General features: G+C 47.1%; 1 protein-coding gene across 20 annotated transcripts in view; it reads right to left on the bottom strand.

The window, feature by feature from the left end:
- The window catches only part of Cux2 (cut like homeobox 2), a 236,897-nt gene that overhangs the window by 164,091 nt on the left and 58,908 nt on the right, over positions 1 to 13,898 (bottom strand). For 9 of the 20 annotated variants that reach the window (XM_087198182.1, XM_087198183.1, XM_087198181.1 and 6 more), the window contains exon 2: positions 9,501 to 9,709. The exons of the other annotated variants lie outside the window; for them this stretch is intronic. In XM_087198182.1, the coding sequence (XP_087054308.1) occupies positions 9,501 to 9,551 (51 nt within the window). In that variant the 5' untranslated portion in view covers positions 9,552 to 9,709. The remainder of the gene's footprint in view (positions 1 to 9,500; positions 9,710 to 13,898) is intronic. 20 annotated transcript variants of the gene reach the window in all.

Here is a 13,898-nt window from a genome sequence, read left to right on the forward strand (position 1 = left end):
GCATTCCCTAATTATGAGCACAGCCTAATTCAATCAAGATTCTGCCACTGGTTTTTCTAATGCCCTGACTGGTGCTGTGAAAGCAACACCTTTTTTTTTTTCTCTCAAAATAAATTAAATGTCTGTATTATAATCATTACCTAAAAACTCTCTGTAGATGTATGAGTTTTTAAAAATCATAATTACACACATCTACCTGTCAAATGAATAGGAGCACTCAATGTATAATGTGTGTCAGCAGGAACTAAGCATTAGGCAGAGGCTAAGAAAGGGGTTGGAAGATGAGGCCTTGGTTTCTCCATCTAAAAACAGAGACCAAAGTGTGCACTGAACTATAAATGGCAACAGCCAGTGACCTGGAGATATGTGCCAAAATACAGAGGGCATTCGGCTCTTCCTTTGGACATAGTCTGTTCAGTTGGCATTCACATAAAACCTAAACAAATCCTTCTGTCCCCCCCCACAAAAAAACCAAAAAGCAAAAAACAAAAAAAGAGGGCATTCATTCATGTATTCATAAATCTTTACTAAAAACTTACTGCATGCTAGTCTGTGGACAGGGCAGACCTGGTCCTTGAGCTTATGGAGCTTTATGGTCCAGTGAGGGAGACAAACGTCAAACAGATAATCACACAGATCATTATTACTATTTTGATTAGTGCCAAGAAGGAAGGGAAGTAGCACTAGAGGGCATGACAGAAGCTACAGCATCTAATCAGGGGTCAACAAACACCTCCTTGAGGAGATGACACTTAGGCTGGGAACTGAAGAGGAGCAAAAGTAAGCATAGAGAAGATCAAAGGGAAGGAACTGGAGAAATACCATGTTCATGGATTGGAAGACTCAATACTATTAAGAAATCGTATTCTCTCCAGAATGATCTATAGATTCAATGCAATCCAATTCAAACTCTAGGTTTATTTGTTGTAGAAATTAAAAAGTCAATTTTAAAACTTATAAGGAAATTGAAAGGACATAGACTATCAAAACTTGAAACAGAAGAAGAAAACTGGACGATTTTACCTAATTCCAAAATCTACTGTGATGATAGTAATTAGTAAAATGTGGTAGTGCTGTAGGGTCAGACATACTGGTCACTGAAAAAGAACAAATAGACTCATACATAGATGCTCATTTGAGTTTTGAATAAAGAAACCAAAGCAATCTTAAGGGAAAGAAAAATCTTTAAAATGAAGTAGGAACAACTGGATAGCCATATTAAAGAAAATAAAAATGACCCTCAAACCCTATCTCACATTCACAAATACTAATCTAAGACAGATCAAGGACTGAAACTGAAATGCTAAAAAAACAAAGCTTTTAAAAAAAACACACAGGAGAATGTCTCTGTGATATGCAGGCAGGGCAAGATTTCTTCCCAAGTGGAAGAGTATTCCACACAGAAGCCACAGCATGGGTAAAGGCCTTAGAGAAGGAAAGACTCGGATTTCTTCGAGGAATTAAAAAAAGGTAAGCATGGCTTGATTGTGGCAAGTGAGGTGTCAGAGGTTAGACATGCTCAACTGCAATGATCTTTATAAAAACTCTGTACTTTAAAAGAATGAAAAGACAAGCCAACAGCTGGGAGAAAATATTTACAAATCATTTATCTGACAGAGGACTGATCCCCAGCATATATCTATATCTATATCTATACTCACAACTCAACAATAAGAAACCAAACAACCCAACTTAAAAATGGGGATATGGATAGCAAGTAAATACCTTAAAAAAATGCTCAACATCATTAGTCATTAAGGAAATGCAAATTAAATAAGATACTACTATACATCTGTTAAGACAGCTACAACTGGGCTGGGGATTTAGCTCAGTGGTTCCACCGCTTGCCTTGCAAGCGCAAGGTCCCGAGTGCGATCCCCAGTACCAAAAAAAAGATAGCTACAATTGAGGAAAAAAACACACCTAATAATAGCAAGTGTTGGTGAGCATGTGAAGCAACTGGAATTCTCATGTTACTGGGAGAAATGCAAGATGGTATAGCTACTTTAGAAAAAAAGTCGGGCTGTTTCTTCTTCTCTTTTTGGTACCGGAGATCGAACTCGGGTCCTTGTGCTTGCGAGGCAAGTGGTGGAACCACTGAGCTAAATCCTCAGCCTGGGCTGTTTCTTAAAAGGTGAAACATTTACTGATCAAATCACCTAGAAATCCCACTCCTTGGTATTTACCCTAGAGAGATAAAAACTATGGCCACATACAACCTGAATGCAAGTGTTCACAGCTGCTTAACTGTAACTATCAGAAACTGTAAACGACTCAAATACCACTTAACAAGTGAATGAATAAACCACTCAATGGAATACTATTCAGCAATAAAAAGGAACAAACTGTGAATACGTGCAACAACACGAAGGAAACTCAAGAACACTGTGCTTAGCGGAAGAAGTGAGATTCAAAAGACAAAAGCCTCACTATTCCATTTATAGAGCATCTGGAAAGTCAAAGCTATGGAGTCAGGGACCAGGTCAGTGGCGACAGGTATGGGGGAAGTGGGGAGAAGAGTTTGAATATGAGGGAGCAGCACAAAGGAGCTTGGGGAATGATGGAATGGTGCCATATTCTGATTTATGTCAAAGCTCAGAGTCAGTATGTAAGTAAGAAGTACAGCTCAACCAGTCATCTTGTCCCCTGCTTAGGCATTCCCACCACCTACTGGAAGATCTGCAAGTTCCTCCCCAGCTCCTCCTCTGCTAAAACTCTGCCCACCCACATTCCTGGCTCCCCACCACCACTCCAGCCAGCAGGAGCTTCAGGCCTCGAAGCCAGCACCTTTGTGCCTCAGGGCCTTTGTTCACGCTGTTCATCTACCTGGGATGCCCTTACTTCCCTCCCTCCTTAGTGAGCTCCTATCCATTTCTCCACATGTGGCTCAAACGTCGTCTCCTTGAGTCATTGTCTGAAGCACCAAGCACTGGGTCCACAGATGCTGCTCAGCCAGGGGGAGCAGATGATGCTGTGCAATGCTCTCATACTTAAGGACATGGTGGTCAAGTGACATCTCGGATCCAGAGATCCACACTCCAAAGGGGTTTTCACAGGGGAAAAATGGAGAAGGCAAGAGACACACACCCAGCTGAAACTTATGCAATTCCTCAATGTGGCGCATTTTAACCTAAAGAAATGACAAACTGGGCTGGGGAGTTAACTCAGTGGTTCCGCTGCCTGCCTGCCTCGCAACTGCAAGGTCCCGAGTTTGATCCCCGGTACCAAAAATAAAAAATAAAAAAATAAAATAAGAAATGACAAGCTGAAACTCTCAGGAGATGGAAGAGCAGAGTGTGGCTACTGCAGAAGGGCCTGAGCCCTAAGTCTTGCTGTGGTGTTCCCCGGACCTGCCCCTCTGGGCCCCGACAGCACCCAACCTGTTCCGAGTGTCCCCCACGGCCCCCTAGGTCACACCTCCATGGGGAAGAAGCAATTCCTTCTCCACGCCCAGATGGATTAAGGAAACAGCAAAGCCCCAGAACGCTGCTTAAGAGAGATTTCTTAGGCCAGGGCTCTGCAAGTCAGAAATAAAAAGCGAGGTTTCAGCGTTGTGCAATTAATGCAGCAAACATTGATTTCTGCACTGTAAGAAGCTGGTTCATTAATTCCAGATGCTCCCACCAGTCAAAGCCAGGCTCGGCTTCTTTGCAATATGAGGCAAATGAGAATACTGAATTTTAAAATGCCTTTCTGCAGCAACCTTTATTACCAAACAGAGCATAAAACCCACCCACCCAGACAGCTTAATTCTTCCTAAATAATTAACAGCACCTGCTCACCTCCCCATTTACTTGGGCAAAACTTCCTGCCCTGCTCAACCCTTCCTGGGAGAGAAGGGGTCCATCAATCACTGATCTCAGCCAACACCATCCAGTCCCAAACAAGCACTTTATTTGCTTAGTGGAATGTCCCTCCTAGGCCTCTGGCATCGGCGCTTCTTCACCAGATTAGATTTTTCTCTGAATCATCTTTGGAAGATAAAGACCCAACAGGGACTTTCTGAGAAGCATGTCCTGGAAACAAAAATGGAAGGACAAGCCTTTTGGGAGAGCACCTTCTCTTTGGAGCCGTCAAGAGGCTTCTGCAAGATGAAACTTTCCTTTTTCTAATGACAAATTTCCCTTTGGTGCAGTGAGCAAGGCTCAGACTCTGTAATTTAAATCCAGGAAGGACCAGAAGTTGGCCAAGAGTACCTATGTGGCAGAGCTTTGCTACCCACACCCCCGCCAGATGCGGTCTGTTTTTCCCCATATCAGCAGGGAGTCTGAGGGATGCAGACTCTCAGGCCCCACCCATGTCCTAGTGAATCGGAATCTGCATTTTAGTGAGATCCCTGGGTGTCCACATGCACACTGGTGCAGAAGGGCTGCTTCCAAACATTGACACCCTACCATCCCTTGAGAGGATAAGAAGCATGGCTTCTGTTTGCTTGTCCCAAACCACAATGCCCAGCGCTGGCATCAAGAACCACCAGAGACAAAGCACTTTCCATCCACTCACCAGGCAAGGTCAATGGCCTCTTGACCCAGAAGGACATCCTGACATGGTCCAGAAAACTCCAAACCACAACCCCCTCAGGGCTACCCACACCCGCAGCATTAGCTCACTTGGGAGTTTGCTAGAAAGGCAGTCTCAAGGCGTCCAGGCCTATGGAATTCCTAGCAGCCAGGCACATTCTCCTGCAAGCCAAGTGTCGAGTCGACCAATTGAGATCACTTGCCCAGGGGCCCCCACTGAAGTACAGTCTGACATCTAATGGCCATCACCTTGTTTTCATGGACTCCTTCAAATGGACTCCAGCTCAACATAGGTGCTGGAGGTAGGGGAAAGCCACACTTGTTTTCCAAATAAAGAAGATGGTGGGGGAAAGAATGTAAGGGACAAATGACTGTCCAAGGGCCATTAATGTGCGCAGGGTTGGGGAAGAGATGAGTGAGGCATCTAGAATCCAAGTGCAAAGCCACTGTCTTCAATTAATGATGAGTTTCTTTGGCAAGGGAACCAAGAGACCCAATGCGACCCTTGTCCTGCACCCTGATTTTGGCCCCCTTTCCTAGTGTATAAGAACAGTTTCTTAAAATGTGAGAAAAGGAAAAAAAATGGAAACAAAATCTTTGCAAATAGGGAAGGGTGGAGGGGGTGAAGGGAGGGCAGGGGAAGGGGAAAAAAAATAAGAACCAAGAGACTCATGTAAAGGTACAAGATCCCAATGATGAATGTAATATGTGTTTTATACCTAAAATGTACCAATAACTTAATGGGGCAAAAAAAAAAAAAAAAAAAGAGAGAACAGTTTCTTTATCCAAGAGGAACTCAAGGGTGAAACCCCTCGTCTCTTGACTGTGTGGGTCCCCACCGTGTGCCTCCCTGGCCTCACCAGTTATCCCAACGAATGCAACAAAGATTTCATGCACCAAATACCATCCGGCTGCAATTGTCATTTCAGGGCTCACACCGTTTTAATGAATGCCAAAACTGTTTTTTCACTTGATAGAGCCTGACAAGACCAACAATCACAGATTAGAGAGAAACTTCTTGCTTTTCAACAAAGGTTAATAAATAGTGACAGCATTAAGTCTATTCTGATTAACTATGCTGAAAGATATTATTGCTGTTTGTAACATGAAATCATTATTGGATTAAGCACAGCATATAAAAATGAAATGTGAGTTTTAATCTCAAATGTAGAATGCAGGCTGCTTAGATGAAGGCGGGGGTGACGCGCGGAGGCCTGTATTAATTTTTAAGTTGCTCTGGTGAAGGATATTATATGTCATTTTTCTGGTCTGGATTTGATGGGGAAGAAGGGGTCCCTCAGTGAATTCTCTTGTTACTCCGCACCCCCAAAGACACCATGAGGCAAACAGCAGTGACAAGTCAACAACACAGCAAAGCACAGCAGGACCCAAATGTGGACTGAGGGACCACAGGTGGCCTCCCTCTTCTAGATGTCTTTGATCTCAAAGACGTTCCCCAAGAAAACACCAGCAGGAGTGAGGAGCTGGATAGGGGAGATCCACTAGTGTTTTCTAAATGAAGAAGCTGGAGTAAAAGTGAATAAAGGGATCCTTTGGGGAGGGCTGTGACAGGGCTAGGAAGGAGACAAGATCCAAATTCAAAGCCACCGCTTTGCCCTCTTCTCCATCATCCCATCCACTGAGGTCCTGTGAAAATGATCCCAGCTGCATGGCTCCAGGTGTTCTGAACATTCATTCCACACCAGGACTGTGGTCTCTAACACCGTGGCTCCAAATGTACACGGTGGACTTGGAACAACTTGTTCTCCCAGAAAGCAAGGAAGCCTCCAAGGCCACCAAGGAGGCCCAGGGGGTTCAGGAGCTGATGTCAGGAGCAGAAACCCCCACATGTCTGAGATGGGGCGGCCTGAACACAAGTAACAATTGTAACGGAAATGGATTAAGGCAGTTCCATTACACCTGTGTCCATGAGCTTCTCCACGGGCTTCTAATGACTTTTTGTTCGTGTGGGGTTTTTTGTTTTTTGACAGATTCTCACTATGTAGTTCAGGTTGGTCTCAAATGCACAATCCTCCTGCCTCAGCTTTCCAAATGCTAGGATCACAGGTGTGCACCACTGTGCCCAGCTTTTGAATGATATTTTTTTAAAACTTTCTTTGACCACCTTTGAAAGATGTCTGGGAACTAGCTTATTTTGAAAACTGGCAGATAAAGGGAAAGAACTAAGCATTTATCTTCTCTTTCCTGGACACACTTCCCTTCGGGGTAAGCAAATAATTGATGAGGGGTGGTTTCTCTGTACAGCAATCTCCTAGCTAAGACTGAGAGGAGGAGGGACAGAATCAGCATATCCATGTTCACCAGCTCCTAATGAATTAATGGACCCAGGCAGTGAGTATCAGTGGGCACAAAACCCAGCATAGAAAGCTGCTGGGGAATCTGACAACGGATGGATCAGGCTGACAGCTCCACCAATCAATCTCAATGTCACAGAGAGGGAGGCAGCCAGACCTCACGCGCTTCCTGAGGGAAGGACATACAGCCACATGCCATGTAGTCTTGCCAAAAATATCAAACCTGCATCCGATCAAGCCTGTTGGGGCCATCACCAGTTAACAGGAGACTCGGGGGCTAGAAGAGAGTGTTAAATGACACCACGGGGACGTGCTCAGTCAAGTCCGGTGGAGAGAAACCCTCCTGGACAAATAATTTGGCTTCTTTGGCAAGAAAAATAAAGAGAGGAAGAGAAACAAAGACAGAGGAAGGTGGGATGGGGACCCAGAGGGAAGGGAGGGCAGGAAGAAAGGAGAGGGAAGACAGGAAAAGAGTGGGGATGGGAGTAAGAGAGAGACAGAGCTGGGGTAGGGAGAGAAATGCACTTAAGGTGGCTGAGACAGAAGGGTTGCAAGTTTAAGTCCTGCCTGGGCAACCTAGCAAGACCCTGTCCCCAAATAATAATAATAAAAAGGGCTGGGGATGTAGCTCAGCGGTGGAGGGTCTCTGGATCTGATCCTCAGTACTTAAAAAAAAATACCCTATGAATCTATACTAACACGAATAAATAATAGACAATTGGATATATAAATAATTGGGGGAAGATGGAAAGCTCTTCAACTAATAAATGTAAAAAGTAATGATGGAAATAGAAAATTGCCATTTGGCAAACACCAAGGCCATAACTGTTTTTAGGCAGGAGGCATCAACAGATGCTTAAATTAGTGGACAGAAGAATGATGAGAAACAGAGCATTACATTGTCTCCAAGTGTCTCCCCACAAGATACTTATTAATTATAAAGGGAAAACATAAAGTTTCAGTAGAGGATCCTCTCGGGCATCTCCTAGAGTAAGTGGCCAAGGGTGACGACATCCCAGGTGGTGGGGTGGGCTGAGAACAGGCAGCTCCCACCACGATGCTTGGAGCAGCACCCAGGCCCCTCCTGTAGCACAGCCTGAGTCTGAACACGAATAAACTCCTGATGCCCCAAATAGATGGACATCTACCCAATAAACAGCCAGTTTGCACTAAAAGTGTCAAGATCGCCAAAGACAAGAGACTAAAGAACTAGTTCCAGGTTAGAGGAACAGGACAACTCAGTGTGATATAGGACCCAGAAATGCACCCCAGACTGGCAGAAGGGACATATGCAAGTGTGAGTTAGAGCTGAGTAATAATAGGGCTCCACCCCGTTAGCTTCCTGATCTTGTTATTGTTCTGTGTTTAAGCTGGATGTTAGCATTCAAGAAATCATGAATTCTGTCTTTGCAACTTTTTGTAAATTTTTTTGCAACTGTCTGAAAATGAAAAGTTAAAAAGTAAGACTTTTAAATAGATTACATGTGAAACCTTCCCCAATTAGCTTATCTCATTTATTTGTTTTTTGTCTTTATGAACTGTACCTTCAGGCATTCTTCTCACCGGAGCTCACAAGTCCCATCCCAGACCTTTTCCCTCTCTGCACACACTGGCCTCCCACCTAGGGGTGGGGGCTCGGCCTATCAAGGCAGATGCCCCTACACCTCTACCTTCCCCATGCCAGGAGGACAGAGTAACCAAGGTGGGCAGTGGAGCATCAGGCGCTGCCCAGCTGAAGCCCACACTTGGGGAATTCTCAGAGGCAACCAAAAAATTCAGCTGGGAGCACAGGAAAAAGAATTGTAAGTGATGTCTACATGACATCTTTGCCCAATTAAATTAGGCAGAGAATTGTGAGGAGGCATGGATACAGCCAGTTGAGTGTCAAAAAGGTCTCCGAAAAGGAGAAACTCATTTGGGGTTTGGGAAGTTCGAGCCACACCAGGTGGGTGGGCTGGGTGAGGGCAGGAAGATTGCCCAGGGCTTTTCCAGGCCTTGAACATGATGGAGGAGGGGGCCAGGGCTAGCGTTACAGAAAACTGCACATTTGGGTGCACCTGTACAAGTGACCGAGCGCCTCCATTTTCTCACCTGTAAAATGGATCAACCACGCAGTCGATCAACAGGGGTCCATCAGTGGAGTGGCCGACCTGACAATCCTCTGACTCCCTTCTGCAACATCCTTACCTTGCCCTGTCCCCAGCTGTCCCTCTCTCCTGGCCGTCCTCTACAACAGGTGTCCTCCCATCTCACCAGAGCCTCTATACCTGCCTGCCTTTCTGCCTACACTATCCTGAAACAGAAAACTTTCTCCTGCTCCCACCTCTTTATCATGTTGTCAGAAGTGATGTGATTCAAGCCCCATCCCTACAAGCATTCCAGGATCGCCTGAGTCAAAATCCATCACTACTTCCTTTGCACCCCTGTGCACTTTGCTCCTGGGTCCGCCCACAATTAAGACTCATTATTAGCTACGCACAGCTTCACTGTACTTGGAGCTGCCAGCAACTACTATTCAGCAAAATTCTAGTCCTCTGAACAGCTCTATTGTTCAGCCACTTCACAGACAGGGAAACTGAGTCACAGAGATGTGAAGCCACTGGCACAAGGTCCCCTAGCTAGGAAATGACAGAGGCAGGCTTCTGTGTGGCTCCAAAGTACTCACTTTTCTCCTGCTGTGTGCCAGGAAAGGGAGGTGGGGAGTAGCAATCCACATTGCCCAACTCCTGGTGGCTGGGCTCTCGGCCTGGGAGGGAGAGGCCAAGCTTACGCTCACATGGACACACGCACTGAGCTTCCTGGCTTCCCTCGGCAGCTCTCTCCTGATTTCAAACCGTCTCCCCTTCGCTGAGTCACCTCCTCTGTCAGCCCTTCCTGGGAGGAGGAGGAGAGAAATCAAAACTCGTTCCCTATCAACTCCATTATCAAATCAACTGGCATCAGGCCCCCAAGGCCATGGCCAATTACTCCAAAATCCCCAAACCCCATTTCATTATGGTTAAAAGAACATTTCCTTTTAATCACCCCCAAATATTTTTGAGGAGGAAGAAGTAACTCCCAAGGAGAAAGCCAGGTGATGGGTGTTCACAGGACAGAGCCTGTCCCCAGGCAAAGCCTGGACCCTCAGTGTGACCCCTGGGGCTATTTGGGGGGCAGCAATAAGCCTGGCTCACTGGGTGACCAGCCAAGGGCTGCATCTTGCGGGAGAGCAAGTCACAAGTTAAGGAGCAAGAGAGGGAGAAACAGTGCTTGAGGCAAAGCCAGCAAGACTTCAGCCTATGTGGGCCACCCTGTGCCCAGTACAGCCGTTTCTTCAGAAGGGGATTCAATATCCCCCAAGGGCCCCCGCGGGAGTGTGGAGGTGAAGAGCAGCCTGGCCAGGGCTGCTCTGGTCCTCTGCTCTGTGACCCAAGGGTGTCTCTGGGGCTCCTTGGTCTGCTCCTTCCTCTCCTGTGTCTGCAAACAGCCCAGCAATGACAACAGGCAGGAAGGGGCCCGCGAGCATTCACTGTGCGAATCCTCTCGCCTTACAGATGAGGAGTCACTGGTTCAGAGAGGTGAAGTAACTAGCCCCACGTCACACTACAGAAGGGCAGAGAGCCGGGATACGAGACTGGGAAAGCCTGGGGAGACTGTCCAAGCCTTTGAGGCCATCTGTACAAGACAAGGTTCAACAAGATGATTCCTGGCCTTCCCTTTGGACTCTGTTGGCCCATGAGCCTCCCATGAGACATCCTGGGATTTGGCTTCTAAATTCGATCCTCCCTAATGCCCCAAACTCATCAACAAACACGCACATATCCTGTTTTTTATACTATGCAGGGGGCGGGGGGTGTAAAAATGAAGTTCTGGACTGTCACGGACCCCAGCCCACCTGACACAGACACAGTGTAGCTAGGACACAGCAGAATGAGATACACACCACAAAAGATGACGGTGCTCAGAGATAAAGAAAATAAGGAAGACAACACGGGCAGCAAGAGAGAGAGGCAGGTGGTGGCAGGGACAGTGCCCAAGCGGGACTTGACGTGCAGGCAGGTTGGGGTGGTTAGGAGGGACGCTCCCAGTGGTCAGGAGTGGGTCCAATCAGTGCAAACCCTGGGGCATTTGCTAGCACGAATGGGAAAGAGTTGCTTGTTGTCCTAGGAGGTGTCAACCTGGTGAAAGAGCTGCCAGGGGAGCACCCTGGCTGAGGGCAAAGCCCACCCACATAACAGAAGGTGAGCCAGGAGATGAGGAGGAGGAGATAACATCGTCTAAGCGGCTGGACACAGCCAGACCTGAAGCAGGTCACGTGAGCCAATTAAAAGTCCTCTTTTGTGTACGTGGGTTCCTGATGAGTTTCCCTCACATAGTATAGCACCAGAAGAGGCCTGCTTGTTATAGTTGACATTGGCCCCAGATATTGCTCAATAAAATAGCATCCTGGGAAAATCCACTAGAGATTCAAGGATCAAACAGTTCTCCTCCTTCACTTGCATCCGGGTACTGAACACAGAAACACTCATTGAATGAACAAAGTTCCCTCCTACTGCTGATGCACAACTGAGGTCAGATTCACTGCCTCTAACATTCCCTGCTCTTCTAGCCGTGTGAGAGTAGCTTAGTTTCCTGCTAGCTCCTGTCTCCAGCTTACCAGTCACAGTTAAGTGACCAACTCTAAGAGAAGTTCCTGGCACCCGCAGCTCTGCAGGGAAGGGGAAACAGGAGAGATGCTCAATAGGCTCCTCTGCACGGAAAGCTGCCAGGCTGTGCCGGAATCCACTTACTCCTTAGCCATGGTGGGCTCAGGAGCCCCATCCACCCACCTGTCCAAGCATCTGCTGGGTACCACTGCACACTTGACCTGTGCTAAAGCATGCGAATGAGACTGGCCGTGGGACTGAGTTCCTTTTCCATGAAATTGTAGAGGCTCCAACCCAACAAACCCATTAAGACCCTTCAGATGAGAGGAGTGCCCCCTCTAGGCAGGAAACTTACACTTATCTGTTGTCGATAAAAATAAAATGTTTTTCTCCTCAAAACAGCACCAACTCTGAATCTGGTTAATATCTCGGTTAAACCAGCAAGGAGTATTCCTTTGCAAAAAGATAAAATAATAACAACGTTTTTGTTTATTTTTGATCACATACTATGCCAGCTGTTAGGCTAAATGTTTTAGCCTCACCGATTCAATAAATCTTTGCTATAATCTTACAAAGTGGGTAAACAGAGGCTCAGAGAGGTTAAATAGCTGGCTCAGTCACTCAGCAAACTGGAAGAACCACGATTTCTACAATAGATTTGGAAGATTCTAAAATATCTCCAAGGCTGAACTTTGTTGTAACACTGGAGTCGGTAGGGGCCACCTTGAGGAGTTTCTATGAAGATAGGAAGGAGTACCACATGAAGGGTGTTTGAGCACAGAGCCTGCCAGTGCAGAGTGCTTTGCCCTGTGAGCCTCAGTAGTATTTCATCATCAACGCGTGTCCCTGACAGGTTTACAGTGGGTGGCCTCAGGGCGTGGTGGGTGCCAGGCTCTGGGGAATCACTCGCTGTTCCCCTTTGCTGTCTGCCACCGATGTTCAGATGTCAGTCGGCCGTGGACAAGTGCACAGAAAGGTTTGGGCGCCCACAGCCACCACAAGCCTGAGCTCGCTGGATCCACCCTTGGAGGGGAGCACTGCCAGGTGGGTCTCTGGCTGCCTGGCTCCCACCCCTGCCTGCTGCCCCCAGTGGCTTAACCCATCTGCCTGCCTTGCCAAATCACTGGAGGAGAGACAAGCACTCGGGGTAGCCCACCCACACAGGGCACCCACCGTAACCCGTGCCACACTGCCTCAGCATGCCCAGCCAGGTGCCTGGCTCCCGGCAGCTGCCTGCAGCACAGAGCAGTCAAGTCTGCAGAAGGAGTGGGTTCTGTGTCGTGTTCAAAAAAAGATGATATTTCGTGTGGATAAGATACTTTAATCTGGGCTCTGGTGTTCCAGAAAGAACAATAATAGCTCATGCTCCATAGCACTTTCTATAACCTTTTATACAAAGTAAGAAATTTAACCCTCACAACATCGCCAAGCAATAGATCCTATTATTAGCTCTATTTTACAGGTAAGGAAACCAAGGCTCAGAAAAAATGAGAGGTGTGAGATCCCACAAAGATAGGACACGTTGAACCCAAACCATTTAGCCCACAAAAATCTGTTTATTCAAGACTTGGGGGTAACAAGTAAGAGATAGCCCTGAGCTTGGCACCGTCAGGATCCCACTTTATAGGTGAGAAGACCAAAGCTTAGAGAAGCTGAGCAACAAGCTCAAGGCCACACAGCATTCAAAGCCAAGCTCCAGTTACACATTCAGCACTGGCCTTGATTATATTGAACCTGGTGTCCGCTTTGTAAAATCCGACGTCCCTACCTCCACCACCCCATTCTGCAGAGGATGATAACTCAACAAGTCAAATCCCAGAAGCGTAGTGAGCTGGTCAGGGACAGAGATTAAAGAGGTCCTGTGGTTCCGTGGAGAAGCTCAGCAGACACCAAGACCCCTGAGGAGTGAAGGTTTTTGCCCTGGAGAAGGATGGTGGCAGGTCACACCCTGCTGGCAACAGGGTTGAGGGCTGGTGCACTGTACCCACTTGGGGGGACCCTGACTATGTCCATGGCTGTGGCCAGTGCTCCCACTACCCAGCTTGGGGGATCCTCCCTGAGAGCCCCTTCAGATTAACAGTCAACCGGGAGTCCCCCACCAGGACGGGCGCATCCTGAAAAAGCACATTCTGTACCATACGGTCATTTTACATTTGGATAAGGAAATTTTTTTTGGTACTGGGGATCGAACTTGGGACCTTGAGCTTTCGAGGCAGGCAGCCAAACCACTGAGCTAAATCCCTGGCCCCATTTTATATTTGGAACACAACACTCCCTCCACAAACACACACCCGTTGTTTTTATCGTCCAAGCCACAGAAGGCAGAGCACAGGACCTTCTCGGTCAAAGCTGAGTGAGTTAAAAATGGCCACAACCCTCAGAAGGAGCCGATAGGAGGTGGGAGGTATGCGTCTTCCCCAGAGCCTACATGGTGTTCT

Source organism: Heterocephalus glaber, unplaced genomic scaffold (genome assembly GCF_053883595.1).
Source record: "Heterocephalus glaber isolate CG9 unplaced genomic scaffold, H.glaber_assembly_v1.0 deba00001687, whole genome shotgun sequence".
NCBI lineage: Eukaryota > Metazoa > Chordata > Mammalia > Rodentia > Bathyergidae > Heterocephalus > Heterocephalus glaber.